This window comes from Lynx rufus, unplaced genomic scaffold, assembly GCF_022079265.1.
Source record: "Lynx rufus isolate CCGP_SWC_20201006 ecotype Redwood Valley unplaced genomic scaffold, mLynRuf1.p SCAF_17, whole genome shotgun sequence".
In the NCBI taxonomy this organism is placed as follows: Eukaryota; Metazoa; Chordata; class Mammalia; order Carnivora; family Felidae; genus Lynx; species Lynx rufus.
In genome coordinates, this window is record NW_025814831.1 from 40,735,934 (window position 1) to 40,759,051 (window position 23,118).

Sequence of the window (23,118 nt, forward strand, 5' to 3'; positions counted from 1 at the left end):
CATTACCAGGCCACCTCTACTCCTTCACCGCTAAGGAGCTCTGTATGAGGTTTCCAGGCACCCAATGACTAAGTCTAGGGAAGAAAAATCTCGTGACTCTGGCAAAAACCTCACAAGACTGTTGGAGGGAACAGGAAGTCGACAAAGACACTAACAGACAGCACTGAGTTACATAACGGCAGGGCTGCTCCTCCAGTCAGGTCCCCAACCTCCAAATGGTGCTGCACCTCTTCCACCTGTGCCCGCGCCTTTACTTTCTCTCTAGGGCATATTACGCTGCAATCACATTCGTGCACTCGCTGGCTCTCATCTGCGTCTGGCTCCTGACTTTGGGCCCCATCCCCCAAGAGTCAGGCTCCAGGTTCTCCCTTCTCCCCGTGCAGCACCCGCACCTCCTTTTCCAGGTCTCATCTGTCAGGCATTTCAGGAAAAAGGCCGGAGGCCTGCAGCACCCAGAAGCTTCCCGAGGAAACTTACGTTGCTTAGCAACGGGCTCAACTCTTCCGCCTCCGCAGCTTCGGACTGCTGGGCCGAGACGTACCAGCTCCGCTCGGCGTTGCCGATCCCCCAGGGTGCCTCCATGCTGCTCGCTGGCCGACAACCAGGTCCATCTGCGAGCTCCTACCCCAGCCTTCCAGTCAATAGTCGCGCGGGAGGCGGGGCGGGGAGCCCGGCCCTTCCGGGTTCCCGTACCGACCGGGGCGGAGAAGAAAGAAGGGAATCGACGGGCTCTGATGACGCTCGCCCCTCCGTGGCGAACCGTGATGATGTCATCGAGGGCCAGCCCTTCCACGAGCGACTCTCTTCCGAGCTGCACCAGAGCATGAGGTGAGGGGTCTAGACTTGGAGTCAACCGCCGAGCGGCGTCGGGAATTGGGATGGTGACGTTGGTGAAGTGGTGACCGCAGTGCCCCTGATCCGAGAGGCTGAGGGTCAGGTGGTAGTACCCGTCCTCCAAGGTCTGCTCTCCGCCACTCGCTTCTTGGCGCAGGTCGCGAGGTCACCCACCGCCCGGGTGCTGAGCTTGGGCCCTAGTACTGGGTGCGAAGGAATGTGTTTTATCTGTTCAGAAGCTTTCTGATCGAGCCTTTAGCCATATTTTACATGTGGGAAACCGAGACTCCGATTAAGAAATTACAAGATCACGCAGCTGGGGAACTGCTAGACCAAACTTGAACCCTGACTGTGAAGTTTGAGAATTGCTTCACGGGGTTCTGGGGCAGGGTCCTGTCCCCTTCCAATTATTTCTTTGGTATTCTAGAAGGCAAAGTGAATATCTGATACTATTAATGGAATGGACATAGAACTCCGCAAACCCCTAGTCCTCAAAATACTGAAACCTCAAGTTATAGACAGGACTTGGGGTAGTGAAGCATTAAAGACAAACAACATACCAATCAATATATTAAGAATACAGGCTCTGAAGTCAGTCAGACAGACCTGGTTTTTAATCCCTGCACAGCCACTTACAGAAACGAGACTGGATGAATTAACCTACTTCTGACCTTTAGTTTCCTCGTTTACAAAATAAAGATGTGATAACCACACACCTCCCAAGATAGATAATGTGTGTAAAGCATGTAGCACAGCCTCTGATGTAATAAGCACCCATAAGTATCCTAGTAAATATTGCCATTGGTAAAGTCATAAATATAATGACCATTTCATTTAGAGATGGATCATTTAAGTCAAACGTCAGCCTTCCAATCCCAAACTTATTCTGTAGAAAATTGTGGGTGGAGAGGTTCATTGACTGTAGGGAGGCTGATGGGTCACTAAGCCCTTGTCCTGGCAGCAGATGGGTTAAGGTGCAAATTTATTATTTACTACTTTTATAAAAGACAGCATATCATGGAAAAGATAGTATACTTCTCACACACCAGTCAGCATTTAGCATGTTATTTAAAACTATAGAATTTAGATTTTTTTTATTCTTAACCTGTTGTGAACATGTAAGTTTGTAGCTTTCTGTTTTTGTTTTGTTTGTTTTTTTTAAGTGCATCCTTTTTTTTTTTTTTTTTTTTTAGGAACTTATGGAGGCAATTTGGATTCTCAAGAATACTTTTCAAAGTGGAAACCTGTAGAATATCTGAATCAGAATCATTGGCTCCACTTGCTTGGACGTCACAGATACAGAAACTTAGCAGAGCACCTGGTATTTTCTTGCTGGATCAAAGGAGAAGATTCTCCACCATGACTGAAATAGAAACAAACCAGAGAGACTCTGAATTGTTTTTACCACCCTCTAATGTTCGAGGAATGACAAAACTTGATAGAACAGCTTTTAAAAAGACAGTCACCATCCCAGTACTTAAAGTGAGGAAAGAAATAGTCAATAAATTGATGCGATCCCTTAAAAGGGCAGCACTGCAGCGCCCAGGCATAAAACGTGTAATTGAAGATCCAGAAGATGAAGAAAGTAGACTAGTTATGTTGGATCCCTATAAAATATTTACTGATGGTTCCTTTGAGAGAGCAGAACTCAGTATTTTAAAGCAGCTTAATGTCAGTCCACAGATACATAAATATAATTTGGAACTCACTTATGAAAACTTTAAGTCAGAAGAAATCTTGAGAGCTGTGCTTCCTGAAGGTCAAGATGTGACTTCAGGATTTAGCAGAGTTGGACATATTGCCCACCTGAACCTTCGAGATCATCAACTACCTTTCAAGCATTTAATTGGTAGGTGTGTCTTAGTAATAATATTTATGTGCTAGAAAGTAATTAAGTTCTCATTTTAGTTCTTAAAATGAGTTTCTTAAATGTCAAATTACAGAAGCAGGACATGTTATCATTTTAATTTTAAGCTGCATCTTGAGCTACATACCCTCTCTTTTGAAAGCCATTTTGGAATACTCTCCCCAGAGTGATAGCAAACTCTAAAAATCAGTTCAGGCTTTTCTGTACACACTATACAAGCATAGATTAAACTCAGATTTTTTGCTTTGGCAGAATTCTTTGGCACCTCGTCATTTGGTACATAGGAGTTATTAGGCCCTCAGGACTATGCTGAATTCTAGGTTTCTTAAATTTGAGTGTTTACCATCAAAAGTTCAAGACCCTGTTTATTCATGCTTTGATTCGACTGACTGAGCCTCTTCTATATGTCTGGCACCATACTTTGTTTTTTAGTGCCCTTAGTCATTTAGAAATGATGCTTCTGGGGACACTTGGGTCACTCGTCAGTTGAGCGTCCAACTTCGGCCCAGGTCATGATCTCATGGTTCATGAGTTCAAGCCCCGTGTCAGGCTCTGTGCAGACAGCTCAGAGCCTGGAGTCTACTTCAGATTCTGTGTCTCCCTCTCTCTGCCCCTCTCTGGCTTGTGCTCGGTCTCTCTCTCTCAATCTCTCTCTCAAAAATAAACATTAAAAAAAAATAATGTTTTTGTATGTTGCATCTCTGTAAGCCCAAGTTTGAGCCTGGGTCCTTTATCCTTTGGGAGAAGAAAGAAGTAGAAGACTAATCAGGATTGCAGTTGTCCTTATACAAATATTTGATGTCCGTGTATTCTCCAGATTTTTTTTTTCTTTTTAATGTAGAGTAATTGTCAGAACTTTTGAGAATTATTTTCACCTTTAACATGTTCTCAGGGCACCTGTGTGGCTCAGTTGGTTGACTGTCCAATTCTTGATTTCAGCTCAGGTCATGATCCCAAAGGTCGTGGGATCAAGCCCTCTGTCAGGTTCCATGCTGAACATGGAGCTTGCCTGGGATATTCTCTCTCTCTATTCTCTCTCTGTCTCTCTCTCCCTCTCCCTCTTTCTCTCTCTCTCTACCCCCCCCTTCCTACCCCTCTGCCCCACTCCCCAGCTTGCTTGCACTCTCATGCTTTAAATAAAATAAAATAAAATAAAATAATAAAATAAAATAAAATAAAATAAAATAAAATAAAATAAAATAAAATGTAGTTCTCAGTATTTTGCATGATTAGGATTTCAGAAATATGCTATTATGCATTTCCTTTGTTTTTACTGATGAAAGGGACTGATAATGCACAATGATAACACAACAAATAATTAAGCAGATCTTTATAATTATGTCTGGGTACAAATGTCAAAGATAAGCTCTGCTATGTATGAGTCATCGCCTGTCAGAACTCAAAACATCCCTTCTGGCATCCCTATTTTATTCAGGGCCCTCCTAGATTAAAAGTGAAGCATTTTCATCCAGGGGTAATTTTAAAACTTTTGCTATAGACTTTCAGTTTGGTTTTTTTTTATTTCATTCCTCATTTCAAACTATTATACCTTAAAAATTGACTTCTGATACCTGAAGCAGAACAGGATAAGAATAATGATTGGCTAGAGTCATATTCAAAATCAGGTATCTAATTATCAAAAAGAAATTGGACAAATTCTGGTTATATATCAGCATGTTTGTATTATTGAACACTTTTTACTAACTTACAAATCAAGTTTTCTTTATGTAATGACATGACATGTAGATTCTTATAATTTTTTTAAGCGCTAACAAAAAAGTAGACTTTAAGTAAAGGGCATCAATATACCATTTCTGGTGTATTTTATTTGTAGCTCTTTCTGCTCTGGCAAATATTTGACAAAAAGAACAATTTAATTGAACATTTTACTTAGATAAGACTCTAAATAATCTGTTTCTTTTATTTGAAAACTTATTTTACTGGTATGTATTTCCAAAGTGGAGGCATCTTTTTTAAGTACATAGTAAAGCAGACATTTGATTAGGTCAGTGGGAACAGGCTGGTGATTTTAGAGATCGTTTGTTGCAATGGTCCTTATACTTTTCTGTTCTTTACCTTATGGTCTACTTTTTTGCTTATTGTTGTGTATTGGTCCGTTTGAGATTTAATTTAAAAAAAAAAAAAAGGAAAACTATTAGATAGACTGAAACTCCTCAAAAATTTTTCTTTAAAAATGTACCCCTATAGGGTGGCTGGGTGGCTCATTCGGTTGTGTCCAGCTCTTGATTTCAACTCACATCATCATCTCACACTTCGTGAGTTTGAGCCCTACCTTTGCACTGTTAGTGCAGAGCCTGCTTAGGATTCTCTGCATCTCTCTCTGCCTCTCCACTGCTCATGCGCACACTAGCTCACTTACTCTCTGTCTCTCTCAAAATAAATAAAAACTTGTGTACCCGTATGTTTTTTTGTCTTTGTATTAGAGGCTGGCAGACATTAATTAACTTTGCTAATCCATAGAATTTTTAGAATTGCATGCCACGATATACACACTAGATGCAACTTTTGTCTATAACCAAAAGAAATACAGTTTATTTCCATTTTTTATTTTCAGTTTTATTTTGGCAACCGATTGGCAATATTTATGAATTCTCATCTTTCAGGTCAAGTTATGATTGACAAAAATCCAGGAATCACCTCAGCAGTAAATAAAATCAATAACATTGATAATACGTACCGAAATTTCCAAATGGAAGTGCTGTCTGGAGAGGAGAACATGATGACCAAGGTATGGAATATCTTCTAGTCTCCTAGGTACAGATTATATCAAGATTAATGTTTAGGATCAGAATAGATGTCAAAGATTAAAAGTATTTATAATAACCCAATATTGATGAGTATGTGAGAATGTGAGCATTTATATATCCTTTTGATGGAAGTGCAAATTTGATACAAATATTCAGGAAGAGTATAGGTAAAAATTGCCATTTTGAATAGGTACCTCCTTTGACCTAGGATTCCGTTTATGGGAAGTTATCTCAAGGATATGATTGGAGAAAATTGTAGTGATGTGTATGTACCAGGTTCTACAAAGGAATAGAAACAACCTAAATGTTCATCAGAGAATTGATTAAATTTTGGTATAACAACACAATGAAATACTCCATCATTATAGATTATTGAGCTCCACATTTACTAAAATAAATTGCCCAGTGATAGGTTAAGTGACAAAAACACCAGTTGTAGAGTAGTATATATATACATGGCTCCATTTTAACTAAATATGTATGTAAATATGCACATATATCAGAATGTTAACAGTGGGCATATTTTTATTTGATATAGTAGTTACTAGTGACCTTTGTTCTCATTTTTATACTCTTCTACGGAGCACATATTTCTTTTATAAGAAAAACAAAACAAACCTATTTCAAAGAAAAAATATTTTTAATATGTAGGAAGAGATTCCTAGGGTAAACCACTTTCTCATCCTCTACCCCCAAAATCCTCTGAAGTGCTGGATAATATAAACATTTTTTTGATTTAAAAGTCTTAGATAATTATGTGTTAATATTATGTGAAATTTTGTACCCAAGCTAGGAAATAGGTTAACCTCTCTCCATAACTTGAAAGTCCACTCTTAAGATGTTAGATGTATCTTTGTTGGTTCCAAGTTTTTATTTAAATACTAGTTAGTTAACTAATAGGGTAATATTGGTTTCAGGTGTTGAATTTAGTGATTCATCACTTACAGATAACACTCAATGCTCATCGCAACAAGTGCCCCCCTTGATGCCCATCACCCATTTAGCTCCCCCCCCCACCTCCCATCCAGCAACCCTCAGTTCTCTATAGTTAAGAGACTTAAGCTCTTATGGTTTGCTTCTCTCTCTCTTTTTTTTTTTTTTGCCTTCTGTTTTTTTTTTGTTCATCTGTTTTGTTTCTTAAATTCTGTATGAGTGAAATTATATGGTATTTGTCTTTCTCTCACTGACTTCTTTCTCTTAAACAGGACTTTATAAAACCCAGGAGAGTTTATGCAAAATAACTATTTTTTAAGATTCTGGGCCACATAGATTTAGGTGAATATTTTAAGTATAAAATTGTTTCTCCATAATTTAATTATAACAGAATATTAAAACACCATTTACTACATACTTACTATTAGGCCTGAGCTAATGTTTTAAATATAACAAATCCTTAGAAGCCCACAAGATAATAGTGGCTATTTTGTTTTGTTTTAAATGTATTTATTGTTTAGTTTACATGCAAGTTAGTTAGCATATAGTGCATCAATGATTTCAGGAGTAGATTCTTTAATGCCCCTTACCCATTTAGCCCATCTCCTCTCCCAGAGCCCCTACGGCAACCCTCTGTTTGTTCTCTGTTCAAGAGTCTCTTATGTTTTGTCCCCTCCCTGTCTTTTTGCTTCCCCTCCCTAATGTTCATCTGTTTGGTATCTTAAAGTCTTCATATGAGTGACGTCATGTGATATTTGTCTTTTTCTAACTGGCTAATTTCACTGAGCATAATACTCTCCAGCTCCATCCACATAGTTGCAAATGGCAAGATTTCTTTCTTTTTGATTGCCAAGTAATACTCCAGTGTGTGTGTGTGTGTGTGTGTGTGTGTGTGTGTATACACATATATATATACCACATCTTCTTTATCCCTTCATCCATCATGGACATTTGGGTTGTTTCCATACTTTGGCTATTGTCGATAGCGCTGCTATAAACATTGGGGTGCGTGTGCCCCTTCGAAACAGCGCATCTGTATCCCTTGGGTAAATATAATGGTGGTGGTTTCTAATATTCTCTTTATGCAGATAAAGTAACAAGGAATGACTGAGCTGGATTTTTGGAGCCAGGCTTCTGACTCCAGAGTCCATGCATGATCTTTCCCTGTATAACGTCCACGGCCTACTGCTTGTGTGTATTGTGTGGGGTCTGATCTGGCAAGTAAGATTTGAATGTGAGTGCTTTGCTGGTATCCGTGCTTATCTCAGCATACGATTGACTGCTGCTTGTTCTTCATTTGGTACTGCCCTTTAGGGTACTTCCTTCTTCTCAGAGATCTAAAAGTTCTCAGAAACTTCTGTAACTTTTTAAATGGCTTCTGATTGATTTCTTAAGTCAACTGAAGTTTGTTCTTAGGATATATTTTATATTTAACATTTATACCATAAAGTAAATGCAAAAACTCAGTATAATTTCTTTACTACAAACAGAATCACATTTAATTTTAGGAGCTCAAGCAGCGTAAGTACTTTCTGTGTCTATTGTGAGTAAAAAGATTCCTGAGAGTGAATCGGGCTGAAAGTAATGCTGAGTGGGTTAGGTTGAAAGACAGTATGAGTAAAATCAGAAGGATACTTAAAGTCTAATTTTTTAAAAGTAGTACTATGCTTCACCTTAAAAAGGGGGAGTAGGAAGGATATTTCAGGAAAAGCATCCCAAGACATATTCAGACCTTCCAGGTTATAGATCTAGAGAGTTTTAGTTAGCAGAATAATGAAGGAACATTTCCAACTCTGGAGCCTTAACGTAGCCAGAGCATCTGATGTGGTCGGACGGAAAACATATTTACACAAATTTGAAAGCAAAATATTCCATGAAGGCAGAATATAGAAGATGTATCTCTCTCAGATTTGTAGAACTTAGGAACTTTTCTGGCCTTTTGATTCTTCATCAATTAAAACAAGGGGCTTAAAATGAAGGCTGAGGTCACATTACATGACTGTAATTTTAGTTTTGTTTTCTATTTTCTAACATGCTTATGATCGTTCCCCAAAAAAATGGCACAAAGTCTTAAAATTTTAAATTTCAAGACTTAGCTTCACTAAGTATATTTAGTTTAATCCATGAAAACTCAAATTTGGGAAAAGAGAAAGTAGGGGAAGGATTTGTTCTATACACTGGCTAAAATTTGTAGATATGAACCTTGCAAAATCCAAGTAACTATCTAAAAACATAGTAAAATACCTCAAAATCCAGTGTGTACATGGCACGTCTTTTCTTTCCCAAGATTTTTTTAAATGTTTTTTATTTATTTCAAGAGAGAGAACGTGCACACACAAGCTGGGGAAGGGCAGAGAGAGAGGGAGAAAGAGAACCCCAAGCAGGCTTCATGCTGCCAGTGCGGAGCCCAGCGCGGGGCTCGATCTCACGAACCGTGAGGTTGTGACCTGAGCTGAGATCAAGAGTTGGATGCTTAACTGATTGAGCCACACAGGTGCCCCAGTACAAGATACATCTGTCATGCCTCCCTCTTACAAACTGAAAATTAAGGAAGCTTATTTGCTGAGGGGAATGCTGTCTGCAACTTCAGTTAGTCCTCATGAAGATATGTGTTGTGTTGTTTCAAATTATAGGTTTATTTCCCTCTCTGTCAGGTGACAAAATAGAGTAGGATTAAGCCAGTCAATTGGCCTGTCTGAAAAATGCCTTATGTGATTTGGGAACTACTTTATGACTGGGTAGAATGAGACGGAGAGTCATTTGGCTTTAAAGAGAGGACTTTTCTTAGGTCAAAGTCTAATGCGGGGTGTTAACTGGCTTCGAGAATAGCATAAACACCAGAATTCTAATTAAAATGCAGTTATTTGCTCCTAAATTTAAATGTGTGGGCATACCCATCCAGTGTCCGTGGCTGGAATTTAAAACTAAACAGGTTAACCAAGGTATGATACCTTTTTCAGGTTCGAGAAAACGGCTACACCTATGAATTTGATTTTTCGAAAGTCTATTGGAATCCTCGTCTCTCTACAGAACACAGTCGTATCACAGAACTTCTCAAATCTGGAGATGTGCTATTTGATGTTTTTGCTGGGGTTGGGCCTTTTGCCATTCCAGTAGCAAAGAAAAATTGCACTGTATTTGCTAATGATCTCAATCCTGAATCCCATAAATGGCTATTGCACAATTGTAAATTAAACAAAGTGGACCAAAAGGTGAAAGTCTTTAACTTGGATGGGAAAGACTTCCTTCAAGGACCAGTCAGAGAAGAGTTAATGCAGCAGCTGGGACCACTGTCAAAAGAAAGAAAACACTCTGTGCACATTGTCATGAACTTGCCAGCAAAGGCTATTGAATTTCTCAGTGTTTTCAAATTGCTTTTAGATGGGCCGCCATGTGGCATTGAGCTCCTTCCCATAGTGCACTGTTACAGCTTTTCCAAAGACCCTAATCCTGCTAAGGATGTTCAGCAGCGAGCTGGGGCTGTGTTAGGCATTTCCTTGGAGGCATGCAGTTCAGTTCACCTAGTAAGAAATGTAGCCCCTAACAAGGAAATGTTATGTATCACCTTTCGGATTCCTGCTGCTGTGCTCTACAAGAACCAGACCCTAACTCTAGGTGAGCAATTTCTGGGAAATTAAATGTAAACTATAATACTTTTCATGTAGCTTTTAATATTTATTAAATTTGGAAATAGGTTAAACTAATTCTAGTTAGATATTTCGGTTCAAGATTCTTTGCCACTCAATTGTGACTGGTTTCTCGCAATTTTACGAATTTTAGTATGACATACACACTATTCAGTCTAGCAGAAGGTTATTTCATTATAATAATAAATCTGCAGTCATGTTACTATTTTATGTATACGTTGAGTATTCAGAATCTTTAAAATGCCTATATTGTTTGCTTTTTAAAGGTATTTTCCAATGTAGAGTCTCTTACCTAATAACGGGTTTTTTGGCTTTGTTACAGAGAATCAGGACGACCCACCTCTTAAACGCCAGAAGACAGATAAAGTCTTTTCAGAAGAAAAAACTCAAATTGCTTCAGTCACTTCATTGGAAATGTCTTCTCCAACTCCCCATTAGACCTTTATGTAATAAAATATAATGACTTCATAAAATTTTAGCATTCATTTTAGTACCGAACACATATATTTTACCCTTGCTGTTATAAGTTATCAAATTAAAATTTAAATAAGTCTATTTTATCTAAGTGATAATAATTAGATTATAATCTTATAATCTAAATTATGTCTAATTTTGTATTAGATACATATATTTAAATATTGACTGTTTCCTGGGACAATAGTTTTTGAAGGTGGGATAATTGCCTGCTAACAATCACTTTGCAGTGATCCCCAGTTGGAGAGTATGCCTAAATTTTATATAAGTACTCCTAAACTAGTAATAAAAAATGAAATTATTTAGATCAGGAATGGTAAACCATGCCTGACAAGCCAGATCTAGCCTACCACCTGTTTTTGTACGGCAAATAAATGACCTGAGAATGGTTCTTATACTAACGGTCGAAAAAGAATTTTAGAAATCTTGTGACATGAAAATTGTATGAAATTTGAATTTCAGTGTCCATAAATACAGTTTTATTGGAATACATCATGCTCGTTTGTTTACATGCTGTCTGTGGCTGCTTTTATGGTATTAAAGCAGAGTTGAGTAGTTTACAACACGGACAGGAAGTGATTCTCCTCAGTTCTTACTGCTGCTCTGCACACGGCACATCACAGTGACATGGTTGTAACTCAACAGCATCTTGAATGCCGTATAAATCACCAAGCTTTAAATACATTATTATTACTAGTGTATAGCCATCCTTTCAAAACAAGAAAACTGAACTTCTAATGTGCTTTGAAGGCACAGTGGAGTGTCAATTATTTTGTAATTAATTAGATAACAAAGAATCTATACTTGAGCTAAAATACAATATATGTTGACATTACCAATAGAAGCATTCATCTAGTATTTCACTCACAGGCAAGCAACTGTCAGAAAAACTAGAAATTTAATCTAGAAATACCTCAAATGAGCAGCACTTCTTCACAAAATAAAAAATGAAAATGAGGGCGCAACTGAAATAAGTCTCTAAGGGACTCTCGTAACCCCATCAAGGAAAGCCATTTACTGATGGCGAGTTAATTGTATTTGAGTGCAGCAGCCAAAGAAATGTATCCAGGGAAAGTAAAATTGTTTGAGACTGTTTGTTGGCCTTTTGGAAAAAACAGTTGCTCAAAAAGTTTGGGGCACTGGGAACAAAATGAAGTCAATTAAAAAGGTAAATGAGTCTGATTCTTGATGAGTTGATAGATGTTACTACTACTGCTCAGGCCTTATTAATTTGAGACATCAGTGCTGAGTTTGAAGTTGCTGAAGAATTAAGCTTCTGTGAATACTCTGCACGGAACAACTATGGGTGAGTATTTTTAAAGAAGTTGAGAAAACAATTCTTTACGACCTGAAGTGGAATCTGCTATGATGTGTTACAACTGATGGTGGTAAAAGATATGTGAAGTAGAAAAAGACCTGAGCCTGGGTGGCTCAGTCAGTTGTGTCCAACTTGGGCTTAGGTCATGATCTCACAGTTTGAGTTCGAGCCCTGCATCGGGCTCTGTGCTGATGGCTCAGAGCCTGGAGCCTGCTTCGCATTCTGTGTCTCCCTCTTGCTTTGCCTCTCCCCCACTCGTGCTCTCTCTCAAAAATAAATAAACATTAAAAAAAAAAAAAAAGACCTAGTTGGGAGAAATACACAGAGCTTGGTAAAACCTGTGGTTATTCACTCCTTTCTTCACCAGCAAGTTCCCTGCAGAAGATATTTGAACCTGCCATGTGTTACTGAACTAGTGGTGTCAATACTAAGTTTAATTTGCTTTCATGGCTCCTAACCACCCTCAAGTCCTTTAATTTTTGTCAGAAATTGAACTTGAATCTGAATCTGGCTTGTTCAACATGAGTTTGATTTGCTTAATAATTGTCCAGTTTGATTGCAATTTTTCTTCTTTTTAAAAAAAAATTTTTTTTTTTAATGTTTATTTTTAGACAGAGAGAGACAGAGCATGAACAGGGGAGGGTCAGAGAGGGAGACACAGAATCTGAAACAGGCTCCGGGGTCTGAGCTGTCAGCACAGAGCCCGACGCGGGGCTCGAACTCACGGGCTGCGAGATCATGACCTGAGCCAAAGTCGGCCGCTTAACCGACTGAGTCACCCAGGCGTCCCTGATTGCAGTTTTTCGAGTTCAAGGTCAAGACTGAAATTTTTCTTAAGAGGAACCACTCTTAAACATTATTCTAGAACACTGAATGGCTCTGGAAATTAGCTTTTGCTAATGACTTGATAATATTTCTTAAAGGTTTTAACCTATAATTATAAAGCAAACAACTTTAATGTGAAACTGCGGTAGTCATTTCAACAGACATTTGAATCACAGTATCTTTTGTTCCACATTTCTCATGCTGTCAAAAACTAAAACAAGAAACAAGATTTCCACTTTCAAATTAGCAGTAGAGATATTTTCTGTGTTCAGCATTTTTTTGGACCTTGGCAAAAATGCAAAGGAAATTTACATATTTCAAAATCTATTTACCATAATTGAGCTTCTACCTAATGTTCAATTGGAAGTGATTAATGTGCTATGTAATGACATGCTAAAAGGCAGGTATCAAGGGAAGAATCTAATAGAGTTCTACAAATGCCTTCCAAGTGATGAATATACCCAATTAAAATCGTATGCTTCTGGATTGGTGCCAGTATTTGGTAGTATATATCTATGTAAAAAAAGACATTTTTAAATCTCATCACAGATAACTATATAACAGGTAATCATTTACAACTGATTTTGATAGGAAATACTTAGAACCCCAGTTAAAGGAACAAGGTGCTCTTCTCCTTGAGCTACAATGCAATTAGACACACTCAATTATATTTTGAATTTTGTTCATTAAAAAGTGTGCTAACTTATTTTATCACAAAGCCTAAAATATTTACTGTCTGGCCTTACAGAAAGGTTTGAGGACCACTCATCTAAATCACTGATTACAAACTCAGATGCCTTCAGAAGCAAGTAGGTAATATAAACAGGTGAAGGCAATAAATGGTAAAAAGTGTAGGAAAGTAATGAATTAGAGCCCTCATCCCTTATCTAGAGGCACTGAAAATTGATTCTGAAAATCAACCAAAACTATCCTCTGCAAGACCTTGGGGGTTAATTCAGTTTGGGACTTCTAATTTTCTTCCCTTCCCTCCCCTCCAAATGAGGAGTGTGTAGGTCATGGGTCAGTATGCTTCCTTTTAAGAACCACATAGTATTTTGGGCTTTGCAAGCCATAAGGTCTGTGTTGCTGCTCAACTCCATCATAGTAGTACCCCAGAGCAGCCATGGACAATACATGCACTATATGCCAAAACAACTTTCATTTATGGACAGTGAAATCTGAATTTTTTATGCTTTTTACTTGTTAAAAAGTATGTATTTTGGCTTTTTTCAACCTTAAGAAATGTAGACAATTCTAGCTCATGGAACATACAGAAACAGGCACCAGCTGGATTTGACCAGGGGTCCATAGTTGGCCTTCTGCTCTAGGTGAAGAGAATTTTAATTTGCAAGTAGGAATGGGATTTTTTTTCCTAGTATTGTACATTGACATACTAGGTTGTAAATACTAACTATGGGTACAAATGATGTTCTTATTCATACATGTAAAGTGGTAAGATTCTTGCCTCTATTTAGTCACCCCTTAGACAAAATATGCAGTATATAATTGTAAAGGAAATGGAATCCTTAAAAGCCTCTATTAACATTTTAACTCCTCCCCCCTTTTCCCTCAGAGTGGATAAGTGAATGTACGATTATTTCATTATTTAAATTTAGGCCCATCCTGAAGTTTTTAATGGGATACCTGGTAACTGAACTCTTGATGTCCACTAGAAGATGACAGGTGGAAAGCTCAGTAGATCCATCTTTTTAAAATTTTTCCCCCACATTGGGGCACCTGGGTGGCGCAGTTGGTTAAGCGTCCGACTTCAGCCAGGTCACGATCTCGCGGTTCGTGAGTTCGAGCCCCGCGTCAGGCTCTGGGCTGATGGCTCAGAGCCTGGAGCCTGTTTCCAATTCTGTGTCTCCCTCTCTCTCTGCCCCTCCCCCGTTCATGCTCTGTCTCTCTCTGTCCCAAAAATAAAAAATAAACGTTGGAAAAAAAAAATTTTCCCCCACATTTATTTATTTTTGAGAGAAAGAGAGAGCATGAGTGAGGGAGGGGCAGTGAGAGAGAGAGACAGAATCGGAAGCAGGCTCCAGGCTCCGAGCTGTCAGCACAGAGCCCAGCACGGGGCTTGAACTCACAAACTGAGATCATGACCTGAGTCGAAGTTGGACACTTAACTGACTGAGCCACCCAGATGCCCATACAATTGTTCAACCTTGTTAGCTTTTTGACAAGTTTTTCTGCCACCTTAATTGGATTTTGAAATGATCACCTGACCACCAGTTGACAGCCTAAAGATAACATCTAAGAGAATTAGATCAAATATTTATTGAATGAAATTAAATACTAACAGTGCATCCCGACCATGATGTAAACCATATTCAATACCATTAATATCTGCTTCCCAAAGGAAGGTAGTTAATAGTCAAATCATGTTCTACATAATGAATTTCTCCCAAGGATATAAACAAGGTTATTAAGTTGATGTCATTTATATACCATAAAATAACTAGACACTTCATCTTTAAAACTTCCTGGAAGTCTTAGGAAGTTTGACTACTCAGACTTGATTCTACACAGCTGTTGTTTATAAGCTTGACAGTTTGACAGTCATCTCTGGAGCATGGACTTCTGACCACTTGGGTTCAAATCCACTGTGCTACTTTTAAGTTGTATTGACCTTTGGCAAGTTAGTTAACCTCCCTATGCCTTGGCTTCTCCATATGTTAAAATGGGTACAATAATACTAGCAGTGGAAAGACTAGATGATAATACACAGTGCATGAAATGCAGTGCTTGGGGCATAGGTATCGCTCAGTAGTTGCTAGCTATAGTTTCTGTGCTAGTGTTGTACAATGTTAAAAGACTTAATTCATGTAGAAGAAAGATTTGTACAGCATTTTGTCTCTGAAAGAGGAAATCACTGGGAAGATAGGGGATAACCTCATTAATTCAGAATATTTGTTATTTAGTGAATTGTCAGTAAGTTACCTTTCACCATTCCCTTTGATCTAATAGGGTTAGTTAGCAACTTCTTATTTGGCCTATTGAGCAAGGTATGGCAATAGTAAGGGCAAAATATTTACAAATATATAAAGGTTTTGGAATTCAATTTATTTGCCAAATCAGATGCAGGCAATTTCTACAATAAGGTAGGTTTGAAAAAAGTTTTGAAAGCCTTTGAACGGTTCTATTAATTCGTTCTTTTAAATACATTATACAAGGCACTAAGAACAAGTAATAGTGTTTCTTTTGTGAAGACTGGATACTGTAATTTGGCAGCTGAGTACAGCAAAGCCTTAACCGTAAGCCCAATGTTCTCACTATTCTTTGAACAGATTTATAGACTGTACTTAAAACCCTAATCCTCAATTGGAGAATGCTGATAGATATGAAAAACAGGATGCAGCCTGATAGAGTACAGATAGGAATAGACTTTAAAAAAAGGTTTCAATTCTAGCTTTTTATTGACTTGTTTATATTATCTTAGCCTACTCAATTATTTGATGCCTTGGTTTTCTGTTATCAAAGATAGTTAGAACTACAGTTGACCCTTGAACAACACAGGAGTTGGGGCACTGTTACCCACCCCCCGATACACACATTGGAAATCCACATATAACTTTTGACTCCCCCCAAAACTTAACTATTAATAGCCTACTGTTGACCAGAAGCCATAACAAACATAACAGTCAATTATACATATTTTGTATATGTTTTATACGCTATATTCTTACAATAAAGTAAGCTTAGAGAAAAGAAAATGTTAAGAAAATCATAAGGAAGAAAAAATACTTTTACAGTACTGTACAAAAAAAAATCCACATATAAGTGGATCCATATAGTTTAAACTTCTTCCAGGGTCTATTGTAAAGATAAAGATATACCTCAAAAATTAATACCTGCTTAGTCAAATAAGATGGAGTTGTTACATAAGGATATTCCACCCTAATGTAACCACAAATCTTGTTTCACATAACTTTCCTCCCATGAAATTAACATCTGTTGTGATGGACATTTGATAGGAAATCCCTTAATTTCCTTGAGAAAGTATGTCCCGTACCCAGTGGTCTACGTAACAGACTCGTGTAAGATTGAGATGCTACAAATATCCGTCCTGTCCACATCCAACTCTAAGCAAAATCCTGGGTATACCAAAAGCCTTTGAAGTTTCAACAGAAACTATATCAGAGTCTGCAATTTACTCTGGGAAATTTCGTTTAAAATGTATCCATTCCAGTCTCCAAGGTTTCATCATAAAATGAGCTCACATTTGAAGTGAAAGGTGCCATTTAGGTATTAAATTTTATTAACTTATTTCTTTGAATTTGTCATTAAAGCAGGTTAATACTCTCATCTGGTTTATCCTAAGTGTGGCTCACAGCTGGGAACTATAATACCTTGATCGAGGTTGTCTCACTTTCCACTGCTCAAAACAGGCACTGAGTCCTTAAAATTGAGAGAACGGCATTATCATAGGTCAAGTTTTACTTGCCACAACCTGCTGGTAGAAGGAAATATATCCACTTGTCTGGACTAGTATTAAGAACATTGGGGGAGGGGGGAAGGAACATTTTATGAGAAGAAATAATAGACTTGGATATTAACACTAAATGTCGTATTCAAAATGGCATTTTAAAATGTGTTCAAGTAAAACACTGTAATAAGAGAAAAACCACAAAACTTAATATAAAGTCTAGCTTTATTTTTAAAAAGATTTTACAAGTCTGTCAACCTCAAGCATACATAGGTGAATTATTCATATCTTCCATCAGATGAAGTTTACAGCTTCAATCCCTCTCAGAAAAATATAAGTAAAAAATAAATCTTTTTCACATATATTTGTCCACTATATTACTCAGCTTAGTTCTGAAATTTTCTCTTATAAATACTTTAACACAGCTGCTAATGTGGTGGGACTGTTGTGGTGCAGCTGCATTTGGCTATACTTTTACAAGTCTGCTTTACTTTTGCTAGTTCCCTGGTTCGGCTCCAAGGTCCAAATCTTATAAAGAAGAAATAAAGGTTAACTGGGCTGCCAGAAAAGCCCACTGAATGCATCCTGTAGCGCTCTGTGACAAGCCAGAGAAGAAGTATAGCCTCCAGCGAGATCCTGTGGAGAGGCAGCTCTGACGTGGTTTAAATACCTAAAACAAAACGAAAAGTGTAGCATTGATATAGAAAGCATATATAAATTGGTAACATTTTTAAAAGCAATAGTAAAACTGATGCAAATTTTAAAGAGGAATTCTGAGACTGAAATGTTCAGACATTCTAAATGCATTACTATTTTTTAAAAGGAAACTCACCAACTATATATAGAGAGCGCCTAAACTCGTTTAATTGTTGAGTTTATTGTAAAGCAAATTACATTAAGATCTTAAAACAGCTCTCAAGGAGGTTTCAAAAATAAAACTGGCTATTAAAATGCCCACTCTTCCCAATTTTTAAATGTTTACTTATTTACTTTGAAAGAGAGAGCATGCACAGGGGAGGGGCAGAGAGAGGGTGGGAGAGAGAGTCCCAAGCAGGCTCAGGGTGACAGCCCAGAGCCCAATGACACCGGGCTGGATCTCAGGAACCCTGTGAGATGATGACCTGAGCCAAAAATCAAGAGTCAGGTGCTTAGAGGATGGAGCCACCCAGGCATCCTTCACTGTTCCCAATTTTTAGAAATTACTTGTCTTGTTGGCTATTGTTTGGGTACCTCACTGCTATTCTCCTTCTGGCATACTCTTAATAAATAAATACATGGTATCATAATACTATTGTATTAATATTTTACATAAATATTGAATGTTTTGCATAAATGTATTCTGAAACAAATACTTAAATGAAGGAGGGTTGAAAAATATACTAGTTACTTCAAATTTACTTCAGTATTACAAAAATATATTGTCTCCTTCCTCACATGAGAAATCTCTGAAAGCCTGATTTCAACAGAATGTCCCAATTTGTAAATACAGAAGTCTTTTGAACTGTCTCAAAAGACAGTGTAACAGAAACCACTTTTCTCCAATCATACATATATTATTTAGCAATTAAAACTCTCTACCTTGGTAAAGGTAGACAAACAAGCCTAAAATATGGGACAATCCTAGACAAAGAAGGTCAACTTGTTAGCATGACTAACAGCATCGTTGGAAAACAAATATTTCCAGCTTTGCTTTAATGCCTAGTTTAAGAAACCACATTGTTTCTTCAGGCCTCAGGAAGTAAAGGAGCTTCACCCACCTTAGAATTACGGGTATGGCAAATGAATAAATCAGGTACCAGAACATTTTAATAACTTGGAAACTTTTCTACTCATTCATTCAAACTTCCTGTGTGTCAAAGTCTTGATGCATGAGCAACTTATTATTTCTAACATAATAACAAGTCTGTTTTTCATTTGTATCCATGTTTAATAAGGTTGTGTGATTAAAAAATATATGGCAATATAAGAGGCCAAAGAGAAAAAGTGGCCAAAGTAAGACGCAACATAAGCTCCTGGAATTGGCTATAATTTATTCACACTACCACAAATCAAGGTGTTAACTCAATTCTTTGCTTCTCTGCCAAGGGTGAAAGGGGAAAGCAGAAGGAGAAAGGTAATATTTACTGAGCAATGATCTACAAACTTTTTGATAGTATATTTATAGCAGTAAAAATATTTGAGCATGCATTTCCAATATTCGTATACTTATTTATAAATTATATACTTAATGCATTAATATATAGTGAATAATTATATAACATACTAATATAGAAGGATATTATAAAATATATATGAATATTCAAAGGAGATAAAAATATTTCAACCAAAGTTCTAATATTTTCTCCCTGTATCCATCTTCTGTACGTTGGTGAATGTATCCCACTTTCGAGGCTGTTATTAAACAGTCATTGTCAAACTCCTGATAGAACCTTATGTCCCATGGGATTTAAACAGGGATTCACCCACCAAACCTACCACATGGACAGAAGAAATATCTGTTTATTTCACCCCAGGACACAATAAAATGTCCACTGTTAAGACTGTGATGCATCAGAAATGATGTAAATTAGGTAAGTCACCTCAGAAGTCTAAAAATCAACCTGGAACAGCATAAAATCCATTTCTCTCCACTGAGATCTCAAAAACCATCACACAAATAAGTAATATTTTTACAAGTATCTTGGAAATGAAATGTTCCATTCCTGATACAAGTTTCAGGTAAGTTTTATCCATATACCAGACACTACTATATTAACCTTCCTTTCCTCAGACCCTCAAAAGAAAAGGACAGTCTTCGATCCAGTGGCTGTTCTCTCCTGGCAAAATTCAGGTACCACCGGAGAATGTCTGTCAACCTTAAGAAGCCAACTATCATGAAGAGAATTGGTTTTCATAGCTGTAATAGAAACCGCTGTGCAACTAGTTGTTTTGATTCATCACATTTTGGTACAACTTGCTTCTGGGAAAGTTGAGTCATACCATTTCTGGCTTGGCAATTCAAGCATAAACTTGAAGTGTACATACAGCTTTTTATATGTTATCCTGAGAAACCTGAAACAGCTGCACTGCTGGCAGGAAAACACAGGACCACCAGTAAAATATCCAAAACAGTTGCATCTTTTAATTTATGACCGTGCACTGTTTCCATAAAGAGTATATAAAACAGTTCAACATTTTATAGGTAAAATGTAATAAACAGTCATACTCATTGATGCCATAAATGTGTAAAAAAAATTTATTTAAAATGATTAATTAGTGTTCGAAAATAGGATTTCTTGAACAGTCATAATCCAGAGCAATGAACAAACATTTTAAAATTTTAGTTATTAATGCTAAGTTGTAGATTCTTACTGCCAAAATCAAGTCAATTAAAATTTCTTTGCATAGCACTGAAGAAAATGCACTTCCCTTCTAGCAATCATTTACATTAAACATGTCTGTGAGTATAGTTCTTTAAAGACCTGGTTATTTACATTACTGTTTTTGATCTCTAGGGCTACACAAAATAGTTACTGTTAAATATTTCAATCTATTTTCACCATGGCAACTTACATTAATTCCAATTTAAAAAAAAAAAAGCATAATTCATTCTTGGTACTCAACTGTGGGCTTTTATTTTCTAGGTATTTTAACTTAATGTTCTTAAACCCTTTAATTATTGTGGTACACCAAAGTATTGTAAAGGATCTGACACGCTGAAACCACACAATGAGAATTTAGCATTTTGCCTGCTTTTTCACATTAATCCCCATCTGTGTTGTTTTAATTCTTTCATGACCATTACAAGTACATCACTGAATAGGATTCCTGGGGTTTCTGGCAAAGGTCAGTATCATTTCATGTACACCTTTATATAACAGAATGAGGAAGAAGTCTTAGCCAAATTTATTTCTAAAAGTCAAGCTCAGTTGGATTTTGGAGCCTGGAGGTAATTGCTCTGACTATTTAGCCAATCCCAGGACAGTATTTCTGTTTTTCATGGGTTTATTTTAAATACCTGTAAATCTTATAAGCAGAAACCAGGAAAGAAAAAAAGAGGTTTGCTTACTTTGGTATCTATACCTTATTTTTACTGAAAGCAGACTAAACTCAAAGCTTTAAAAATCATACCTTTGATTATTTTCTTAATAAGACTAAAAAAGTATGCTTTCAAAAGCATGTCTAAGATAATTCCTGTACAAAGGGCATCTTGTGCCCTAATTTATACTGTGTCTAAAGTTGCTTTCCTTTGCCATTACCCATCAAAATCCCTTTCAAACAGACTCTGGAGGAGGGGGAGGAAAAGGAGGCAGTGGATCCTGTGAGAGGAGTAAGAAAGGATTAAGCATTCAAAACCCACACTTGAAAGTTTGTTCCTGAACTTTGATTTCCTACACTGTCATTTTCTTCTGTTACATTTAGCAGCTTCTACTCCCAAAGAAGGTGGTGTAATTTACACTTAGCTTCAGAAAGACTTCATTTACTCAGTCCTTTAACATAAGAGAGTTCCTCTGAGATTACTCTTTTACTATTTCCCTTCCTTTAAAAGCCCTATATCGACCATCTGGCTAAAGTCTTGGACTCAGCTCATTTTAGTGCTATTCAACAATGCTTTGAGTCCTCAGCTAGGGGCAGAGGGCAGGGGCTGTCACTCAAGACCCAGAGGCAGCACTCTTCCCCTCCAGTCATAACCTCCTCATGAAAACCCTTGAAACACTTTGGCTCTAGAGACTCAAAGAATCTTTAAATTTAAATTGAAATTAAAATGTGAAGCTCATATTAGTTTCCTTTACCTCAAATTACCAGGCCCAATGGGCAGTTAAAAAAAAGAAAAGTCCAAGTTTTTAAGTCTATAGTGCTTCCCTTTCCTAAGAAAGGGGGTGAACTCTAGAGCCTAAGACCTTCTTTTCACAAGTGGGCCCATTTTTGAACCTGAATTTAAAGGCACTATGCATCAAACAGACCAGTTCCAAGTATTTCTGCCTCCCAGCCTACAAAATTCAAATCTAAGTGCCATTAAGAGACATTAACCAGCTGATCTCAGCTGTCGAGACCAAGAGCTCTTATAAGAAATTCAGCCAAGGCTATAAAAGATTTACATGAACAACCTGAAGTCTACCTCAATAGGTTTAAAAACAATCAGAGCAATAGTGTACTCAATTATCACTAAAAAGCAGCAACATTCTGAAAACTGAAATTAGTGCTTAGGTGCCCTAACCCAACCATGATGTCAGAATAACAGACAAACTGTCTACAGAGAGAAACTGACAATCATATATTCTAACATAAATGAGGAAAGCAATCCAAGTCAGAACTACTGTCCATAATTCTGAGGGCAGTTTGATTATAAAAACACAAAGCTTCATGAACTCCAACCAAAATATAACAAACTTCCATAATCATGATACTACTCTTCACTTCATTATCTAACCTTCATGTGAGAACACAAATTGAATAAACTAACTATTAAAGCTATTTTCAGATTTATACTATACACTTAGAAATCTAGTAACCAATTTATCCCAGACATTTAGACCATCTGAACAGCAAAGCTCAGATTTAGAAATTAAAAGCCACATGGTGCCCAAGTGTACAGCTGAATACAGATTGCTCAAATAAACCTTTCTGAATTATAACTAAAAGTAAAGTGTGCAATTTAATGCTATCAAATAACACACTAGGCATTTTTAGGGCAGGGTAGCTGTTACTGAAAGTTAATGCAACTACAAAGTGAAAGGAACACTTCCTTGATTTGAGTGAAAGTGACTGAACACATAAAAGATATAGCTATTTAAGTGTAACATATTCTATGATCAATTTTTGTTGGTAGTTCTGGATATATCAAATGATAGAACGCTAAGGATAGATTCCATCTGTAGAATACAGATAAATACAAGAGTATCTCAGGAATCAGGTACTATGAGATATACTCGAATAGAGCCATGAAAACAGATAATAAAGGATGGCCATATATATCAAATGATTTTTGATAAATCTTAAATATACTCCTCAAAGTAAGAAGATGTTTATCTCAGTTATAATATGTT

General features: G+C 37.2%; 3 protein-coding genes across 8 annotated transcripts in view; 1 reads left to right on the plus strand and 2 right to left on the minus strand.

Annotated features, from left to right (window-relative positions):
* The window catches only part of SLC38A6 (solute carrier family 38 member 6), a 76,079-nt gene extending 75,410 nt beyond the window's left edge, over positions 1 to 669 (minus strand). For all 6 annotated transcript variants that reach the window (XM_047079555.1, XM_047079554.1, XM_047079553.1 and 3 more), the window contains exon 1: positions 478 to 669. In XM_047079555.1, coding sequence (XP_046935511.1) covers positions 478 to 582 — 105 coding nt within the window. In that variant the 5' untranslated portion in view covers positions 583 to 669. The remainder of the gene's footprint in view (positions 1 to 477) is intronic.
* TRMT5 (tRNA methyltransferase 5) lies at positions 581 to 11,725 on the plus strand. Its single transcript, XM_047079752.1, has 5 exons — positions 581 to 828; positions 2,028 to 2,683; positions 5,326 to 5,450; positions 9,363 to 10,017; positions 10,372 to 11,725. The coding sequence occupies exons 1-5, from the start codon at positions 581 to 583 to the stop codon at positions 10,485 to 10,487; spliced, it is 1,800 nt and encodes a 599-aa protein (XP_046935708.1). The 3' UTR covers positions 10,488 to 11,725.
* Positions 11,726 to 17,309: 5,584 nt separating this feature from the next.
* MNAT1 (MNAT1 component of CDK activating kinase) overlaps positions 17,310 to 23,118 on the minus strand; it is a 217,955-nt gene continuing 212,146 nt past the window's right edge. The window contains exon 8 of the mRNA XM_047079558.1: positions 17,310 to 17,762. Within this exon, the coding sequence (XP_046935514.1) occupies positions 17,642 to 17,762 (121 nt within the window). The 3' untranslated portion in view covers positions 17,310 to 17,641. The remainder of the gene's footprint in view (positions 17,763 to 23,118) is intronic.